This window comes from Rhinatrema bivittatum, chromosome 6 (assembly GCF_901001135.1).
Source record: "Rhinatrema bivittatum chromosome 6, aRhiBiv1.1, whole genome shotgun sequence".
Classification (NCBI taxonomy): Eukaryota; Metazoa; Chordata; class Amphibia; order Gymnophiona; family Rhinatrematidae; genus Rhinatrema; species Rhinatrema bivittatum.
In genome coordinates this window covers 261,963,255-261,984,114 of record NC_042620.1, presented here as the reverse complement: position 1 = coordinate 261,984,114, position 20,860 = coordinate 261,963,255, and the positions used below count along the sequence as shown (strand labels likewise).

The 20,860-nt window shown below is 46.1% G+C and overlaps 1 protein-coding gene across 3 annotated transcripts; it reads right to left on the bottom strand.

Annotated features, from left to right (window-relative positions):
* Nucleotides 1–1,507: 1,507 nt before the first annotated feature.
* LOC115094202 (T-box-containing protein TBX6L-like) lies at nucleotides 1,508–20,765 on the bottom strand. Of its 3 annotated transcripts, none has more exons than XM_029607007.1 (8): nucleotides 20,683–20,765; nucleotides 20,362–20,560; nucleotides 19,704–19,977; nucleotides 19,076–19,225; nucleotides 18,413–18,483; nucleotides 18,074–18,138; nucleotides 14,486–14,729; nucleotides 1,508–2,128 (listed from the first exon to the last, which is right to left on the bottom strand). In XM_029607007.1, exons 1-8 carry the CDS (start codon nucleotides 20,753–20,755, stop codon nucleotides 2,017–2,019), a joined length of 1,188 nt encoding a protein of 395 aa, XP_029462867.1. In that variant the 5' UTR covers nucleotides 20,756–20,765; the 3' UTR covers nucleotides 1,508–2,016. The 3 variants fall into 3 exon arrangements, with proteins under 3 accessions (XP_029462867.1, XP_029462865.1, XP_029462866.1); XM_029607005.1 differs by lacking the exon at nucleotides 1,508–2,128 and adding an exon at nucleotides 9,213–10,344; XM_029607006.1 differs by lacking the exon at nucleotides 1,508–2,128 and adding an exon at nucleotides 9,213–10,344 and having other exon boundaries at nucleotides 19,704–19,974.
* Between the last annotated feature and the right edge of the window lie 95 nt (nucleotides 20,766–20,860).

The following is a 20,860-nucleotide window of genomic DNA, read 5'->3' as shown; positions in this document are numbered from 1 at the left end:
AGAAGGGGATGGGCCTGTGGAGACTTACTGTTGTGTCAGTTGGTTCCCGATGCCCTCTCTCCGCCCTCCTTACCTCTTTGGCGCCTCCCTCTTCGTCCAGGAGAAGACTGGCTGCCGCGGCATTCTTCTGCCGAAGTCCTCCGGCATCCCTGAACCAACTGGACGCTGCAAACTGCCATGTTTCCTGGAGGCCTAGGGGGGTGCGCGCGCAGCGCGGCCCCATCAGAAGTACCAGCGAAGGCGTGAACCTCGGGGGCGTCCCCCGAAGATGACGTCACCCGCGACGGATATATAAGGTCTTAGAATTTGCTAGCACATCGAGTTAGCAAGGAATGACTATGGACTCGCTTCCACTTTCCAAGCTACTCTGCCTCCTTGGACTTACCAGAGGTACCCGCTCCTCGGGGGCCTCGCTCTCTCCTTTGTTTTTCAGGTGACAGCCTGGAACCGGTACTCGCTCCTCGAGAGCCCTCGTTCCCAGATTTGCTCCGTATTCTCTTCTGCCTGGAAGTCATCACTGCCTAAAACACCAGTGAGTTACCATCGCTCTCTCAGAGCTTTACCTGGAACCAGGTACTCGTTCCTCGAGGGCCTATACATTCCAGCTCCTGGGCTTCTATGAGACATTGTGTGAGTGTTACCATCTGGTTCAGTACATGAACTCTGCATACCCTGCCTACTCACTATATTTCAGTTTCTCTACAGCTCAGCCTCCAGGGCTCGCTGTTCCAGTATCTGAGGGACTACAGCCCAGCCGGGCATTCCAGCTCACTACTGCCACCTCTGGTGGTTCAGTATACTGTCTAATAAAAGATCTAGTGTGTGTCTGTCTCCATACTCTGAGCCTGACCGGTGGTCCCTCTCGGGATCTTCCCCCGGGGGCGTGGTCATCTGCCACTGGTCCAAGGATCCACCCACAACTCTCCTAAGTAACAACAGATTGCTAATTCCCTAACAGACTGGATGGGCCAAATGGTCTTTTTCTGCCGTCATGTTTCCATGTTTCTATGGTCAAGGCTAGTAATAACTGAGTTTAAAAAAGGTTTGGACAAGCTTTGGAGAACAGGTCTATAAATAATTATTAGCCAGATAGACTTTGTCACCATTTTAAACATCTGGGAGTGAGCAAGAGAAAATGGACTTTCCAATTAGGATCTGCTGGGTTTTTCCAAGTAACCCAGACTGGCCACTGTTGGAGACAGGATGCTGGGCTTGATGAATCATTAATCTAACCCAAGTTGGCACCTTTTATGTTTCACATTTAGTCTTCACAAAATGCCTAGTTAACCCGTGGAACTCATTACTAAAGGTCAGATTTTGTGAAGACAAATAGCATGATGTAGGTGCAGTAGAATGCCTTTTTGGTTGGGTTTTCTAAGCCAACCAAGCTCTAATTAGTAGCATCATATTTGATCTATGTGGTAATAATTTCTAGTTGCTCTGGTTTACTTTTATACCCTAAGCAACAAGATTCTATAAAGGGAGCAACACAAAACTACATACCTCGTAGATTTATAAATAGTTTTATAGTCAGAAAGAACAAGATGAGATGCGTTATACTTCCAAACAACAATTAAACAAGCAAACAAGACTACAAATAGAGATTCTGAGTGTGGAGGTGGAAGTTAGATTGCACAAATGAGATAATTTTACTTGCATGATAGTTGAAGAAAAGGTATAGACTTTGGTAGGTCTTTCTCATTTCTTTCTTTCAACAGGACCAAAAGCTCCCAACAGCTGAGGATGGCCAGGAAACATCGTATCACCAAAGCTATTTTCCCTGTAAGTGTGCTGACTGCTGGGTATCAAAATCTAAAACATTATGGAGAAATTGCTGAAAATCCTCAAGTCTTCTGACTATGATGCTGATTCATGTTGGCACAAATGATACTGCTAGGTACCACACAGATTGTATAAAAAGTGACTTTGTGACTCTGGGTGGGTAAAGCAGATACGTGCATAGGTAGTATTTTCCTCCATCCTCCTAGTCAAGGATAAAGGCCCAGGTAGGGAAACTCACATTCTGGAGAGTAATGAATGGCCACATAGATGGTGCCAACAAGAGCGTTTCTGCTTCCTGGACCATGGGATGATGTTTTTCAACTGTTGAGTAGAGATGGGGGTCCATCTGTTGAAGAGAGTGCACAGAAAGCTTTAAACTAGGATCATAAGGAGGAGGCATAGCAATCTCTCTCTCTCCCCCTCCCACTCTCTCTCTTTAAGTCTCTATCCATTTCTTCCATCTGTGATGGAGGTCTGTATATTACACCATTATGAATAGATGTTCCATTTCCTCTTTCCAGATTAACCAACAATGCCTCCCCCTTACCTTGTACGCCCTGCAATTCTTTTGCTTTTAATATATTTTGTATATATATGTATATATATTTTATATGTATATATTAAATATATTATATTTTATATGTATATATTAAATATATTAAAGCAAAAGAATTGCAGGGCGTACAAGGTAAGGTGGAGGCATTGTTGGTTAATCTGGAAAGAGGAAATGGAACATCTATTCATAATGGTGTAATATACAGACCTCCATCACAGATGGAAGAAATGGATAGAGACTTAATGGAGAATATTCACAAAATTGCTATGAACGGGGAGGTAATATTGCTAGGGGGATTTCAATCTACCGGATGTTGATTGAGAAATCCTGGCTGCAGTGTCTTCTAGAAACATGGAGATCCTGGATTCTCTGCAGGAAGAACTGTTCTGACAACTGGTAACAGAACCCAGATGGGAGAAGACAATACTAGACCTGGTGCTTGCCAATGGGGACAATGTTTCTGATATTATAGTGGATGATCATTTGGGATCCAGTGAGCACTGTATGGTATGGTTCAGTATTAGAGATGAAGGTTCATTCAAAAGAGAGGATCCTAGACTTCAGGAAAACTAACTTTGTTAAAATGAGGGAGCATCTCAAGGCATCACTAGCTGGATGAGAAAATCTAGGGGAAGTAGAGCAGTGAGCAAAACTAAATCGAGACAGAAGGACAACAAACCTTTTTATTAGGAAAGTAAATAAGGGAAAGAGGAAAAGAGGCTGCTATGGTTTTCTAAAGAATTAGCTGAAAAGGTAAGGGAAAAAATTAGCATTCATAAACTACAAGAGATCACAGAAAGAGAAAGACAAGCGACAATATCTAGAAAAGCTAAGAGAAGCTGGGAAAGTAGTCAGGAATGCAAAGATTCAAATGGAAAAAAATAGCAAATACAGTAAAACAGGGAGACAAGACTTTTTATAGATATATTAGTAATAGAAGGAAGTGTAGAAGTGGCATTGTGGGATTCAGAAGTGAAGAATGGGGGGAAATATGAAGAGGCTAATGAGGAAAAATCAAAATTGCTTAACAAATATTTCTGTTCAGTGTTCACTGTGGAAGGGCATGGAATAGAATCACACAAAACAAACACAAATAAGGTTGAAAGTGAGGTAAACCTTAATCAATTTTCAGAAAAATGTGTTCATGAGTACTTAATTAAACTTAAAGTAGATAAAGCTATATATCCAGATGGGATACATCCGAGGGAATTATGGGAACTTAGAGAAGCTCTGGCAGTAATACTGGCTGAACTTTTCAATGTTTTTTTTAGAGTTGAGAATAGTGCCAAAGGATGGGAGATGGGCGGATGTCGTTCCTATTCACAAAAGTGGAAGTAAGGAAGAAGCTGAGAACTACAGACTGGTTAGTAAAAAAAAAAAAAATTCGGTTGGGGGGGGGATAGGTCATACACTAACACACACACACATACGTGCTCATTCTTACATGCTCATACATACATGTTCTCATGCACATGCCCACTCTTCTTTCTTCTACACACACAAACCTACTTACTCACTTCTTCACAGTCCAACATACACTTGCCCATTCACATTCACTCCCTCATACAAATATGTCCACTCAAAGATACATACACACAGTCACACCACCTTCTCTCTCTTCCTCTACCCCCAGCCTGAACTCACCATTAGCAGCCTTTTAGGCTCATGCAGCTTATTGGACTGCTCTATCTTCCTGCCATGTGCATGCTTCTAGCTCAGCATGCCTTGACACACCCCCTGCTCCTTCTTCCGATGAGGGCCCACCGACACTCTGCTCCTTTGTGCACCTGACGCTCCCCCTGCTCCTTCTGGCATGTGCCTATGGATCCTTCCCGATCACGCAGGCTCAGGTGACTTCTTCATCTAGGCCCACACAGGAGCTCGGAATAGTAGCAGCAGCACTCCCAAGCCCAGAGTTTTCACCCAGAGTCCTGGCAATTCCTTTGGAATTCTGGAGTCTCCGGATCAAATCTGGAGAGTTCCCAGGTATGTCTGCTGGGCTTCCTCCATTTTTTGGCCACCAGCGGGTTGGGCTCCGCTGGAAGACCACTGGACTTCCTTCCTTTTTCGTCACCGATGGGTTGGGTTCAATGTTCCCTCTAATTTCTGACATGGTATGTGCGCAAAAATTTTGTTGTGTGCAACTTTTCCGAAACTTTACTTAATGTTGTGCATCCAAACTTACAACTCAGCCTACTGGAGTTAAAAAATAAGTGAAAACCAAGTGAAATGTTAACATGTTTATATACTTCTTAACTAAAGAGCCTACTAAGGTATAGCAAGTAGAAAGCGTAACAGTTTATTTGTTTTATACCATATATACTGGGCGACTGCGCCTCATAACTCAGTTCACAACTTCACAATCCATAATATTCACATTTTTTCCTTGAGGTCTTTGACATTTGTCCATTCGTTATAGATTCTGTCAAGATCTATATTTCCGCCATCTAGTTGATAGTTCTTCACATGCATGAGCATATCCAAATGCTCCGTCTGTAACCGATTCTGCGATTTGGTTTTCGTAGCGTTCATTAAACTGAAGCCATGTTCATAGTCTACACTGGATGCCATGAATGTTCCTCCAATATCCATCAACACAGTGAGGTCTTTGAATTGTTCATTTTGAGTTACAAACGACAACATAGATGACAAATTTGAAACAACTTTGTCTTTGATTTTCTCAGCAACAACGAATTTGAAGTCGTTGTATTGATCAATTACTGTTAACTCCTCAGGCAGAAACTCTTTATATTGAGCACAAAGTGATTTTATGTTATCAATTCCGAAATCGAAGTCACAATTGACAAGTGACCCAATATCAAATGCAGCCCATGCCTGTACTTCCTCTTCTGGAAACCTTTCATCCAGATGGACACACAAGAGATTGACAAATGTGATCAGCGAGCTTGTGTTGACTGCACTATTGGTTGGTACCTGTAATAGTGCTTTAACACTTTGACTCCACTGAGGTGAGCTTGTTAGATATTGACTTCTGATCTTGTTCAGTTTGCCTCGAGCTAAAGGGTGAGCTTCTAGAGTTGTTAAACCCTTCTTCTTCTTCTGAAGAGTCAATGAAGCCAAATCTGATAGAACATCATTCAAATTTTCCAGAGCTACCCTAAACTCAGAAGTGCTCAGCTTCTTGAAACAGTATTTGGCAATTGGGTCTTTTCCCTGCTCTTCCTCGAAATATTGTAACAAAACAGCATAGTTTCGAACTATAGCTTGCACAGCAAAATGCCTCGACAGCCATCGCACTTCATTTAAAGGTCTGAATGCCACTGAATCATGCTCTGAGGCGTCAACGATTTCTTGAAATTTAACTATTTCGAAATAGACTTACTAAACATCGAGTACACAGTTCTGATAAGAGTTTCAATGTCTTGCATCAGTTTGACTTCTTTCCATGTACCAGTTATTCATAAATCTTCATGATGTGCTACACAGTGTTGCTGAGTTAGGTGTGGGATTTCTTTTTTCAACTGTGCTGCTACTCCATTTTTTCTTCCTAATATAACAGAGACTCCGTCCGATGTAAACATAACCATCTTCCTTAAATCAAGCTTGTTTGCTGTATAAAAGACTTTGATGGCAGATACGATTAAAGCAGCATCGCAATGTTCTAATCACAAAATGCCACCAAACGATACTTTGTAATCCAAAGCATTGCTAGGCCAATACTTAAAGTAAAGTAATAAGCATTTGGTCAAAGATATTTCAGTGCTTTCATCAACGGTTAAAGTGTGGAGCAATGCCGAAGAAATTTCTTGCATTATATCATTTTGAACAACACTGTTGATGACTTCAAGAAATTCAAATGCATAATTTTTACTTCTCAAACTGGCAGCTTTACAAATTTGGCCATGTGTTCATTTATATCTGTAACAGCCAGCATAGAGGAGTTCAGTTTGATGGCTAGCAAGACACTGTAAATCAGGACCTTTATCTCATCTGCACTTGAACTTTGGAGCAAGTGTTTAAACCAATACTATGGACTGTGTAGAGATGAGTCAGAGATCTCTTAACCCACAGGGTGGCACAGATATTATGTAGTGCACGTTAGGTGTCTCCCATCATTGCTATGCAAGTATAATGATATTATGCTTAATAATTTGTCTAGTTTTTGGAAAAACTCTAGGATTGAAAACTCTGTGCGCTGAACTTTGTACAATGTGCGCGGCCTTCATGGGCCGTCTGCGCGCACACATGTGCACAGCTCAGAGGGAACACTGGTTGGATTCAATTGGTGGCCCATGGGGACTTTTCTCATCCTCACAGGCATGTCATTTTCCTGTGCTGCCACGAGGCTCTTCTTCTAGCCCTTGGGGGATGGGAGCCCTGTGGGTATATCGGTAAATTTGTCTGGTGGCAAGGTGAGAAGGCCCCGGAGTGTTTTGGTGTGGCATTGTTGCTTCAAACTTTTGCTGCCTGAAGTGGCCACTTCACCCTAGCTCATTATAGAGGATAGTGCAGTTTCTGGAATCCAGTGAATAGAAAGATCTGAAGCAGTATGGTTTTGCCAGAGGTAGGTCTTGTCTGACGAATATGATCAATTTTTTTGACTGGATGACCAGAGAGTTGGATCGAGGAGAGCGCTGGATGTAGTGTACTTGGATTTCAGTACGGCATTTGATATAGTTCCACATAGGCCATTTATAAATAAATTGAGCATCCTTGGTATGAATCCTAAAGTGACTGAGTTAGAAACTGGTTGAGTGGGAGTTGAAAAAGGGTAATGGTACATAGAATTCACTCCAAGGAGAGGGGAGGGGCATTACTAGTGTTGTGCCTCAAGGATCGGTCCTTGGACCATTTCTTTCCAATATTTTCCTAAGCGGCATTGTGGAAGGATTTTCAGGAATGATTTGTCTTTTTGCCGATGATACCAAAATATGCAACAGGGTAGACATTCAGGAAGGTTCAGAAAATATGAGGAGTGATCTAGCAAAGCTTGAGGAATGGTCTAGGGTCTAGCAGCTAAAATTTAATGCCAAAAAAAATGCAGTCATGCATTTAGGATGCTAAAACCCAAGGGAAAGGTACAGTATAGTGAGTGATATTCTTCTAAGCATGAAAGAGCAGAATCTAGAGGTGATCGTATCTGATGAGCTTAAGATGGATAAAAAGGTAAATAAAGTGACTGCAAAAGAAAGATGCTTGGCCAACATAGGGAGAGTAATGGTCAGCAGAAAATGGGAGGTGATATTGCCCCCTATAGGTCCCTGGTGAGACCTCACTTAGAATACTGTGTACAATTCTGGACACTGCACCTTCAAAAGGATATAAACTAGTTGGAATCAGGCCAGAGGGTAGCTAAGATGATCACCAGTCTTCATTCTAAAGCATAAGGGGGCAGACTTAAAAATCTAATCATGTTTACCCTTAAGGAAACGCAAGATAGGGGAGATATAATATAGACATTTAAATACCTACAAGATTTCTATGCACAGGAAGCGAGCCTCTTTCAAAAGAAAGGAGGCTTTAGAATGAGAGATCATGGGATGATGGTGAAAGGGGGAAGATTCTGAAGTAATCTAAGACCACATTTCTTCCGGAGAGGGTAGTGGATGCATGGAACACCATCCCCATAGAGGTGGAAGAGACAAGGACAGGCTGGATTCTGTTATTCCCCCAACAGGAGCAGTACAAGACTTCAAGACAGAGCAAGAGAAGGTCTTTGGCCTGACCAGTCCCCACCCCCTTTCTGGGGGCCTGCAAGACTTTCTTGGCATGGTACATGATAGCAACCGGGTAGGACAGGAACTGGAGACATGGCTGTTACTGAAGGCAGGGCTGAAGCAGGAGACAAGGACTGGAATTGGAGTCTGGGAAAGGCACTGGCACTACAGACAGGCAGGGGCTGGAGACATGCAGGGGCTGGAGCAGGGCCGGTGTGTTCTATTAGGCGAAGTAGGCCCTTGACTAGAGCAATGACAATTAAGGGGGCACCGAAGACTAGAACAGCTATGCAGGGCTGCAAACAGCAGCAAAGAAGAATAGAGATTCGGCAGGCCACGAGCACTGCCCAACCTTCTCGCAGCCCAGAGCCCACAATTGGTGGTCACGAATGAGGTAGGAGGAGTCGCTGACTTTGAGTCGGGGTTGAGACCAGGTGGTGGTGGCGTGACTTGGGGGGGGGGGGAGGGCGAGCGCAAGACAAAAGGTTCACCTAGGGCGCATAATCCCCTTGAACTGGCTCTGGGCTGGAGACAAGGACTGGAACCGGAGGCCCACAGAGAGTGGGGGACCACAGGGAGAACCGAGCAAGACAAAAGGACTGGACAGGACAAGACTAGAATGGCAAGAACCATGAGAATAGGGCGAAGAATATACAAATATAGAAAACTAATGCAAAGCAAGGTACATATGAGACAAATGAGAAACAGACAAAGGAGGCCTAAGCAGGCCAAAAGGCAATGCAAGGCGAGATTAGAAAGCCTGAAGGCCACAAGGCAGGGGAAGGCCAAGGAGGCTGCAGGACAAAGCAAGAAGGTCAAGGCTGTCACGAGATAAATCAAGGTTAGGCAAGAAGGCCACAGGAGCCATGCAATAGCAAGGAAAGGTAGCCAAGGTGACTCAATGACAACAATGAAGAGCCCAGAGCCGCCAGAGTTGGAAGACACTACTGATGCACCGTTGTTCTCCTCCTCTTGCTGCCTGCTCGACCCAGCCCCAGATTCTGCAGAAAGGACCAGATTTTAGTCCCAGCCATGGCCCTTGTGGCCCCTATTCCAACACCTATGACATAACAGGGTTCAATGAATATCTGGACCTACACAGCACATATGTTTTTATACATATATAAAACACACACATACACACACATGTATAAATATAATTTATTTCCACATCATTTTTAATGGGGGTCATAACTTCTCAGATAACTTCTAGCCATGCCAGATGATCCTGTGATAGTAAAACTTGTCCCCTTTATAACCTGTGACATGTTTCTTTTTATCATTCTGATATAATGCTCCTCAGTATAACACACAACGAGCTCCATACTGAGTGGTGCGGTGAGCGGGAAGGTACTGGGCAACTTTAGCCTGGATATTCAATGGGACTTAAACAGGTAAGTCTGCTGCTGAATGCCCAGGTAACCTTAGGTCAGCGATTTCACCTGCCAGACTTGTCCAGCTAAATTTATCAAAACAGCACTGAATATTGGCATCACTGGGATAAATTTAGACCCCGCTCCTGGGACAATCCCCCCACCCCCGCTCTTCCTTTGTTTTTCTAGTTAATTTTACCCAGGTAAAATTCTGTCAGCCAGCAGGATGAGACTTTGTACCTGTAAAAATCTGTGTTTGTGTGTGCAGTGGTTGCATCAGGATACAGCCTTGGCTAAGGTGTTACAGCTCAGTCAGCTCTGGGATGTGAGTCACGGGGAGAAATTTAATTTGACTCCATTTTGAGATTAAAAAAAAAAAAAAAACCAAAACATCGCATCAAATAATTAACAAACGTATGGATCTGCGGCTGACACCTTGCTCCTCTCCGGATGCATTCTGGCGACGTCAAGCAGGAGAGACAGGGATGGCAATGCCACAAGGCATCAGAAGGGGAAAAGGAGAATTCCAGGCCTGGTCTGGCCCTCAGTGGATCCCCTCACAGTCTTTTGCAGCATCAGCTCTGCAGAAACCCTCCCACGATTCCCTGTCAGGGCACAAGAGGGACACAGGCACCAGCAGCAGCTGCCAACTCCGTTTCTGGAACAACCTCTCCAATGTCAGCAGTGGGGGCCATTGTGCCACTGGTGGGCCCTTGGAAGTAGGACGGGGGTCAGAGAGAGGGAATGGGGCCCCAAGAAGGGAACCCAAGAGCCGAGGGGTGGATACCACGGGGCCTCCAACGAGGAGCAAGGTGTGAAGGCAGAGTCCAACTTGCCAGCAAGAGGGGGGGCTGCACAGAAAGGAGAGAGTCTCCCTCGCCGGCTGGAGGGTGGAAAATTAGTTGTGATGTTTCCAAGGTGGGTGAGGTTCAGCCCGGTCGCTGGATATGCCTGGCTGGAATGAAAAAGAGAGAGAATGCAATGCATGTCAGCAACACTGCAAAGAGAGGTGTAGGAACGCACGACATCACTTCCTGCCAGAAGATTCCATCACAATGACAATTGCCCAGAGGCGAAGACTGACTGGACAGCGCTGAATGAGCAACGGTTATTTTTCCCTATATGCAACACCTTGCACTTGTCCACATTAAATTTCATCTGCCATTTGGATGCCCAATCTTCAAGTCTTGCAAGGTCCTCCTGTAATGTATCACAGTCTGCTTGTGATTTAACTACTCTGAATAATTTTGTATCATCTGCAAATTTGATAACCTCACTCATCGTATTCCATTCCAGATCATTTATATATATATTGAAAAGCACCGGTCCAAGTACAGATCCCTGAGGCACTCCACTGTTTACCCTTTTCCACTGAGAAAATTGACCATTTAATCCTACTCTCTGTTTCCTGTCTTTTAACCAGTTTGTAATCCACGAAAGGACATCGCCTCCTATCCCATGACTTTTTAGTTTTCGTAGAAGCCTCTCATGAGGGGACTTTGTCAAACGCCTTCTGAAAATCCCAAATACACGACATCTACCGGTTCACCTTTATCCACATGTTTATTAACCCCTTCAAAAAAATGAAGCAGATTTGTTAGGCAAGACTTCCCTTGGGTAAATCCATGTTGACTGTGTTCCATTAAATCATGTCTTTCTATATGCTTTACAATTTTGTTCTTGAGAATAGTTTCCACTATTTTTCCCGGCACTGAAGTCAGGCTCACTGGTCTATAGTCACCTGGATCGCCCCTGGAGCCTTTTTTAAATATTGGGGTTACATTGGCCACCCTCCAGTCTTCAGGTACAATGGATGATTTTAATGATAGGTTAAAAATTTTAACTAATAGATCAGAAATTTCATTTTTGAGTTCCTTCAGAACCCTAGGATGCATACCATCCGGTCCAGGTGATTTGCTACTCTTTAGTTTGTCAATCTGGCCTACTACATCTTCCAGGTTCACAGTGATTTTGTTCAGTTCGTCTGACTCATCACCCCTGAAAACCATCTCCAGAAATGGTATCTCTCCAACATCCTCATTAGTAAACACGGAGGCAAAGAATTCATTTAGTCTTTCTGCAATGGCCTTATCTTCCCTAAGAGCCCCTTTAACCCCTCTGTCATCTAATGGTCCAACCGACTCCCTCACAGGTTTCTTGCTTTGGATATATTTAAAAAAGTTTTTATTATGAGTTTTTGCCTCTATGGCCAATTTCATTTCAAATTCTCTCTTCGCCTGTCTTATCAATGTTTTTACACTTAGCTTGACAATGCTTATGTTTTATCCTATTTCTTCAGATGGATCCTTCTTCCAGTTTTTGAAGGATATTTTTTGGCTAAAATAGCCTCTTTCACCTCACCTTTTAACCCTGACGGTAATTGTTTTGCCTTCCTTCCACCTTTCTTAATGCGCGGAATACATATGGACTGTGCCTCTAGGATTATATTTTTAAACAATGTCCATGCCTGTTGAACACTTTTAACCTTTGCAGCTGCACCTTTCAGTTTTTTTCTAACTATTTTTCTCATTTTATCAAAGTTTCCCTTTTTAAAATTTAGTGTTAGAGCTGCAGATTTACTTATTGTCCCCCTTCCAGTTATTAGTTTAAATTTGATCATGTTATGATCACTGTTGCCAAGTGGCCCCACCACCATTACTTCTCTCACCAAATCTTGCGTTCCACTAAGAATTAAATCTAAAATAACTCCCTCGCTTGTTGGTTCCTGAACCAATTGCTCCATGAAGCAGTGATTTATTACATCCAGGAACTGTCTCTAGCAAGTCCTGATGTTACATTTACCCAGTCAATATTGGGGTTATACCACTAATCCAAATAATTAGAGAGGAATAAGAATCAACAATAATATTAGTAAACTATTCTGTAATATTCTCAACAAAAGAGCACCCTTGTGGTAGTCGTTTAAACAGCAAAATCCTGAATATTAATCAAATTGGATTCCTCCCCAAGCACCAGACCAATTTCTGATTAACAACCGTGTAAAAAACACATCCCCTTGGGGAGAATATTTGCATGTTTTATTGACTTAATTCAATTTGGTATCCTGATCCTCTGACTTAAAACTACTTTAAAATGGAATCAGGGAGAAAAAAAACCTCTGATATGATTAAATCCAGGTATTCAACTAGCAGCTGTAAGATAAACAACGGGCAGACGGACGCCGCAGGCAGGAGTGACACAGGGATGCGGCTGAGCCCCCACCCTCCTAATGATCTCCCCACACTACTCCTCAGCCCCAGGACTGAAATGAATCAAATGCAAATGTAAAGTTATTATTAAAACTATTCAGCAGCATCATTTAACCAACTCTGCTATGCAGGAATGAAGTCTATGGGAGACGCAGAAGGAGAGAGGAAGATTCTACTGTGACCTAGCCATCTGTTTAAATAAGGAGGCATAAGGGAAGAAAAAGGACAGATAAAATGCTGGCTAACCCTACCGACGACATTCCATCAATAGGCGTTATGAATGCATGTAACTCACCTCAATTAGCAGAAGAGTAAACTTGTCCTAGAAAGCAAATGATCCCTGGGCAGAAGTGCATTCCCTCAGCCACCTCTCATGACCTCGCCTGTCTTTATTTCCCCGTACACCCTTCTTCTCATACTTCGTTCATCATCGGGCTGCTCTTATCTGTACTCTCCTCCTCCATCGCCAAATCTCAGCTCTGGGCTTTCCACCTTGCTGCACCCACTGGCCGATGCAATACCCATTGCATTGCGGCCAATGCGCCCATTGCAACGCGGCAAAGTTTACGCCAGCCCGGGGCTGCTATAAAGGGTTATGCCGCGCTCAAGGGCTCACTGGAAAAAGAAAAATTCCTGCCTTTCTGGGATTCCTCCATTTAGTATTATCGCCATACTAAGTAGGAGGAACCACAGAAAGCAGATTGAAGGGTAAAAAAAAAAAAAAAATCAACAAAAAAAAAATTCTGGGTGCCCAAGATAGATGCACAAGAAAGACGGTCCAGGCCATCTACCTTGTGCTGGTATCTTGTGCAGGTGGGCGGGGGAAAACGGACGCTCTGACAGCCACCTCTCCTGTGTGCCCGTTGCAGAGGAGGCGCTAGGGTCGGCACAATTTTCCCCCAGCGCCTCCGTTTTAGCACCGCCTCTCATTTAAATAGTGCGTCACGTGCCCAGGAGAGGTGGCTGGGGGCGCGCTAGGAGAGCAGACGCTTGATCGTGAGTGGCCTGTTTTATGCGAGCCGATATTGCACCGGCCTGCAGATGCCTGGGATAAATTACCTGAACACATGTACCATGCTCCCTCTCTTGCCAGATTCAAATCCCGTCTAAAAAAAAAAAAAAACTCACCTCTTTGAGGTTGCTTTCAAAACTTGAACCTTCATTCTTCCTCCTCGTGATGTTAACCGTTTTTCTAAGTGCCAAAGCTTGCAGATCCTCTTATTTATCTTGTCTGCGTATCTTGACTAGAGTGTAAGCTCCATGGAGCAAGGACTGTTTCCTATCTGTGACTTTAGTGCTTAAAATAATAATAATTCCCGCATCCTCATCCCCCCCCCCCCCAACCCATGCATACCCACCCACACTGACTGTTGTCCTGTTTAGACTTTAGAGGGGGATTAAGATCCCTGCCTGCCTTGACTGTAAGCTCCACAAAGAAGGGGCTGTCTCTTCTATACATCCCGTACAGCACTGCGCATACCTTGTAGCACTATGTAAATGCTGAATAGGAGGAGTAGGAGCTGAGAGAGAGAGAGAGAGTCAGAGAGCCCCACAACTGAAACTGGATGACTCGGAGATCAAATGCAAAGTTACTATTAATGAATCCTTCACCCAGTTCTACTACACAGGAAATAGGTCTGGAGCAGAGAAAGACAAAAAGGCAAAGAGAGAGAGAGAGAGAGCGAGAATTATATTAACGTAGAACTGTCTTACCATGGGGTAAATTTTCAGAATGGATCTAGCTGTCTAACTACCGAGCAGGAGGAAGACAGGTGGTCAGCTTAGACGGGGAAAGAGATGGGAGGGTAGCCCTCTTCCCTCAGTACACATGCACACGCACCCCCCCCCCACACACATGTTCCCATGCTGAGGTTCTTCTATACCAACCTGTGGTCGACTGAAGGGTGCAAAAGGGAAGGGCTTAGAGTGCACAAAGATGGGGCATCAGGCGAGGAAGGGACCGGACAGGCCCGGGGAGCTATCCCGGGGGAACCGTGCGCCGTGGGGGCTCCCTCTGTCACCACACGGTCAGCCTTATCTGTTTCCAGACCTCCGTTCTCCCGTCCAGGGTCCGGGGTTTCCTTCCCTCCAGCTGTTGGGCTCTCTGGTGAATATTTCAGTCTTTTAACTGCTGCAGGTGTAGAATAAATAAGTAATAAAGCTCTCAACCAGTGCATGCGTCGACCACCATTACCTGAGCTTCTGCCCTGCCCCCCCACCCACCCCATGACACCACCACTACTCCTCTGTTCCTCCCACGATGAGGATGCAGACAGTTTCATGTCCTTAGTGGGGGGGGTTGAGAAGCAGGGTATTAAGCCCCCTCCCCCAGGTTTTACAGTTTCTCAATCTCACCCCAGAGGCCGGGGAAGAAACCATCCTCAGCTCATGATTCACATCTGACCCAGAACTGTCAGGTCTCCCACATCTGTGGTGAGTCTCCTGTGTCACTTCTCACTCTCTTTTTGGCTACGATGCAGTGTGTTGGGTTTGCACCTATAAGCCGAGGACAAGTCCCTTCTTGGCCTTTTGCTTGAGACTGAGAATGTTTGCAACAGCGGGGACGGAGGGAGGGATAATGCCCTGCCACCTAACCCTTTTGACCATTCCTGAAACGGGAGGATTAAAACCTCCTGTTCATAAATAGAGTCCTGCACGGGACGTGGAATCTCCCACCAGAGGAGGGGAGACTCGGAGCGGCTGATTGGAGGTGGCGCAGGATACATCACACAATGCTGCTAACACGTGAGATAGGAGGAGCAGCAGCAGCAGCATGGGGGCGGGTTCTCCCAGCACCCACACCTCTGCCTGTCTCCCTCTACATGCACAGCGTCCCCAGGCAGCTCCATAACCCGGGCACCTCCCCTCTGAAGTCGTGGCTTAAGGGGAGGGCGGGATTCATTACTGAAGTAGTAGCCTGGGGAGTGTGGAGGGGCCTTCCAAAGTCACTGCTGGCCCACAGCAGATTCCCCCCCCCCCCCTGCAATGATGCATCGGCAGACTGCCCACAAATGATGATGCAGCCGCTGGACGGACTTCTGGTAGGCAGGGTGGCTGCTCCTGCCCACACTCCCATGAAATGAACAACCTGCAAATTGTAAACATATTGTAGAAAGTTTTTTTTTTTTTTTTTACTCAGCGCACAATCAAACCGTGGACTATGTTGCCAGGAGAAGTGCTGAAGGCGACTTGCGTAGTTGGGTTTAAAAGAGGTTTGGACAAATTCCTTGCAGGAAAAGTCCATAAAACATTATTATTAGCCAGATAGACTAAAGAAAATTATTGCCATCTCAGGGAGTGAGGAACAGGAAACGTGTTTACCTCATGGGATGTGCCAGGTACTTGTGACCTAGACTGGCCACTGTCGGAGACTGGGCTTGATGGACCTTGGTCTGACCCTAGCGTGGCATTTTGCTATGTCCTAGGCAATGGCCCAGTCTTCCTACTGAGAAGTCTGCCCTTGTCTATGGGGCCAATTTAATAAAACTCATGCTAAAATGGGAGTTAAATTTTAGTGCAGGTTTTACTTAACGCATGCTTTAAAAACAGGGGACTCTGCAGGATGCAGTAAGCTAATGGGATACAAATGGAACAGGAGTAAATAAAACCGTGCACAATGAAAAAAGCACACTAAAATGTGAGTTAACCTGAAAAATCTGCACCAATGCAGCAAAGACATTTAAAGACAGAAGGAGCGCAACCAAAATGACCATGTATGAAAGACTGGCACTGGGCATCCCAACTCGGGGTCAACCTCACATGCAAGGCGTTTTGGGCAAGTTATGCCAAGTGAAATCAGAAGGTAAGCTCTCTAGGGAGGACACCTACGGCAGAAGAGTATGCACTTTGGTTCTTTGCATCCCTAATGGCTGTAGTTGCCCATCCCAGAGAGCTTACCCTTTGATTCCACTTGGCCTTGCCCAAATGGTCTTGCATGTGAGACTGTGCCCAAGTTGGGATGCCCAGTGCCAATCTTGCATGCAAGGCCATTTTGGTCACAACCCTTTTGACTTCAAGCACTTACCTCCTTACTCCTGTTTTGAGGTAGAATAAAAGTTAACTCACATTTCTGGAGGCCATGATGTTCTATTGCTGTGCCCATGCGGTAGAGTCTTTCTACTGGGTGCAGCAACAGAATAACGTTGGCCACCAGAAATGTGAGTTTACTCCACCTCAGACATTTCTAGTGTAAGCTCTCTGGGGCTTTCACCTACAGCTGAACAAAATGTAAGCTCTCTGGGGAAGGCACCTTCAGCTGAATAGTATGCATCTTTAGTGTTGTGCATCCTGACTTTAGCATACTGTTAGCTGCAGGTGCCCTCCCCAGAGAGCTTACACATTGATCAGCGGTAGGTTCCTTCCCCAGAGAACTTGCATTGGAAATTTAAGTCCTTCTTGGGTCTGGATTACCACACTGGCACAACAATGGACAACATTGGCCACCAGAATTGTGAGTTTACTCCACCTCAGATCCAGGAGTTAAATTTCCAATGTAAGCTCGCTGAGGAAGTCACAGGTTTTCATTGTTTTTCTTGAACAGCTGGACAATGCACACACAGTGCTAGAGTGGGCACAGTTCAGCTGTAGGTGCTCACCCAGACTGCCTATGCTTTGCTCATCTGGCTGTAGGTGCCTTTCATAGAGAGCTTATACTTTTATTTTACTTGCTATTCCTTGTCAAAATGGACTCGAATAAGAGAATGTGCCCACACATTGGGATGCACAGTGATCAGTCTCACACTGAATGCCATTCTGGCAAGACATGGCAAGAAAAAGCAACGCGTAAGCTCCCAGGGGCAGGCACCTTCAGTTGAACAATATGCACTTTGATGCTGTGCATCCAGCTTTGGTGTCCTGTTCAGCTACGGGTGCCACCCCCTATAGGAGAGTTTATGCTTTATTAAGCTAGTTGTAGGTGCCTTCCCCAAAGAGCTCATGCTTTGATTTTACTTCCCATTCCTTGCCAAAAATGGCCTTGGATGCAAGAATTTGCCCTCTGGATTGGGCACATTTTGTAGGAGCTAAAAGCCCCTGTTGTGTACCAGTGTTAACTTGCTGCAGAAAAAAATGTGCACTAAAACAGGAGTGAAAGTGTGCTGACATCAGCGCGCCTTATTACATTGGCCCCTTTGAGTAGGAGAGAGATGCGGATAGTGAGGGGGGGGGGGGGGCAGAGAGAGGGAGAAAGGGAAAGGTATCACAGTGCCATGAAAGCTCCTCCCTTGGTGGCTCCACTTACATTTGATCTCAGTGGAAAGGGGGCAGGGAGGTGATCACACCTTACCCTAGCTGATAGGCCTCTGTGATGACACCTCTCAAGTCACCGAAAAACACAGCACCTTTCCCCCTGAGTCCCAGGGCACTTTACAGTCCCAGTGCCTCTGAGACAGGCTTGCAGTCACATGCCTCGTCCCCCCTTTCAGTGCTCTCACAGAAGGCTACAAAAAAAAAACCCAAAACATTGCCAAGACTAACCGTGGGGCCTCTCTTCCTTATTCTTTATCCCACTCCTCTCCAGGTCATTCTTCAGCATCTTCTCCCTTAAAAAAAAAAAGAATTCACAAACAGTTATGGTTTTCAGTCTCAATGTGTGACTTTCAGCACCGGGTCTCAGAGCTGTGGTACCTGCCGACCCAGTTTCCATCAACCATCAATGTGCGGGCCTTCGACACTGAGAGCGACTCAGAGCAGCCAGGGGGAGAAGGGCGGAGGGGAGCAGGGAGAGGAAGAGGGGGGGTTGGGTGCGGGCACATGGCAGAAGGGAGCTGGGGGGAGGGGGAAAGGGGGGAGGGAGACACACAGCCTCGCACCCACCTCCGCTTCTGCTTTCTGAAGTCTTTGATCCCCTTGGCAAATGGATTCTCCTCAATCTTCAGCTGAGAAAGCTGTGGAAATAATAAGCGCAAAAAAGAGTTCAAAGAATGATTGCACTGAGAACTCAGTGTGGCTGGGGGACTGCGGAAGGCGTTGCCTGCAAGGAATGGTGAGCCTGCAAGGATTCTTCATCCCTCGGAAATATTGTGTATGGCTGGCCATGTGTGGGCCCCGGCGACAGGAAGCACTCTTACCCCTACTAAACATCATCTCGATGTTATCCTATCTCTAAATCTTCTCCTCTCTGGGCTGCACATGCCCAACTAGGCCTGCTATTCTCTCCTTCTACGATAAACACTCCGGCACCCCTGTTAACTCTCCCCCCTTCTCCTCTTTGCTTTCCCGCAGCTCCGATGCATCCTCTCAAATTTGTAAGGGATCAAAACTGCTTTCCCTCCCGTCCTCCTGTTTCAGTCTCACGCAGCACGAGACACTTCGCACAGCGGTTAAGTCTGGCTCCCAGGAATATCACTGCATATAAGAGCAGCACTCTTATCCCACAAGAGGCAACTAACCAAAAGGGAGAAGAGTTACACATGGAGCAGTGCAACGCGGACCTCCTGCCTCCTCCCCATCTACCACATCCTCCTCTCTCACTTTTACCTTTTCATTCTGGTAGCTGGTAACAGCGATGAAGGCGGTCTCAGGAAACGTGGAGGCAGAGAAGGCCGTGCTGATGGCACAGGACCTGCGCTCTGAGGCCAGGACTATGCAGAGGCGCAGGTGGTACTTGTGCATGGAGCACAGGATTAGCTGAGAAAGGGGAGGAAGGACACGTGGGAAAGAAAAGAAAGGAGAATCATAAGCAATTCAGTTAAGGATACTTTTGACACATTTGGATCCTGCAGAGTGACAATGGCATAAAAAAAGCACTGAACGTGTTCCATGCTGTAGGACAGTCATTGTCTAACGATCACATTGGAACGGTGAATAGAACAGATATTAGAAAGCATTAGATTTTAAGTGCCCACTCTCTCTGCTGATAAAAGTCCATGTGTATTTATGATCCTTTTTGCGTGATACCTACCTACATATGCAGCTGCTCTATGAATACCAGCTTAATCTGTTCCGTTTATCAGATAAAAATCCCTTATTTACGCTGTTACTGCAGAGTGGCAATACGATACAAAGCTCAGGATGTGTTTTAATGCAATATTATCATACCCTGCATACAGTTTCTCCTTCAGCCCCTCTCCCCCATCGTTGCTGCTCATTAGTCAGTGGTACTCACATGGCCACTCTGGTCCAGCAAGTTATTGGTCACTTTCAACTTGCTGAAGGAGACAGGGCGGCCCATCCAGTGGACCCCAGGGGCCGGGGACTCTGGATGCAGGTACAGCCGAGCCGGGAGCAGAGCCTCGGCCTTTCCATTCTGTTGCCACCCCTCCCCTCCGGTACGCCACTTGTAGCGGAAGCTATCCGTGGGCAGCGCCTCCACCGTCAGCACATACAGGGCAATGGGGTCCAGGCCTGAGAGAGAAACTGAGAACTCTGGGAACATCCTTCTGGAAAAAAAAACAACAAAAAAACAGAACAGGAGAGGAGAGGATTATCCAGGTCCCCTCACCCCTGGTGCTCTCCTCTTGGTATCCTTCTCTTCCCATCTCACTCTCTTGCTTCCATCTCCTTCTCTTCCCCCCCATCCCATTCCCTATCTCACAAAACGCAGCCCAGTGATATTCTGGAGGGAGCTCTTAGAAACCCCATCCTCAGTTATTTTAGGAAAAGAAAGAGGGCCTTATTGCCTGGAGCAGAACCTGGGACAGCAGCTTGCTGAGAAATCAGCACAGCACGACGCAGGGGCAGCCCCAGAATGGGAAGAAGGGCCTGAGCTGGTTCTTCTGCCCCCCCCCCCCCGGAGGGGATGCGACACCCACCCACCCACCTACCTGCCCCTCTTTGTGACTATCATCTCGGTGCCCACGCCGCGGAACTTCTCCCACAGCTCCCTCTTCTCCAGCGTGGCCAAAACTCCCGCGCGGGGCTCCGAGGGCGGAGAAGGCAGAAGAGCTGGAGATGCAGGGGCGGCCGTTTCACAGCAGCGAGGGCGATCCTCCCCGAAGGGGCAACAGCGGGTGCAGCCGCAGCCTTGATCGGAAGAGAGAGAAAGAGGCGGCATTTTAGCGCCCCCCACGTGCGCGCCCGCTCTGCCGTCCCTGGTGCGCCTCGGGCCTGCTCTGCCCTGCGCACTGCGCCCTTCCCTCACTTACTTCTGATGGAGGCTGGGGAGCAGTAACATCCTCCCCCGGTCCTCAGGCAGCCCAGCTTTGGATTCTCAAACATGACCCCTCGCTTTCGGGTTTAGAGAAAGAAAAGAAAAATAGTCCTCCGCTCAAAGGGACCTTTTATAGCAAAAGTGCAAGGAATGAGTCTGGGGAGGGGGGGGGG

Coding starts and splice junctions, on each gene's coding strand:
- LOC115094202 (XM_029607005.1), bottom strand. CDS start 20,755: ATGTTTGAGAATCCAAAGCTGGGCTGCCTGAGGACCGGGGGAGGATGT. Junction 18,139..18,412: donor TTCAGAAAGCAGAAGCGGAG/GTGGGTGCGAGG, acceptor TTTTTTTTTAAG/GGAGAAGATGCTGAAGAATG. Junction 14,730..18,073: donor TAAGGAAGAGAGGCCCCACG/GTTAGTCTTGGC, acceptor CTACACCTGCAG/CAGTTAAAAGACTGAAATAT.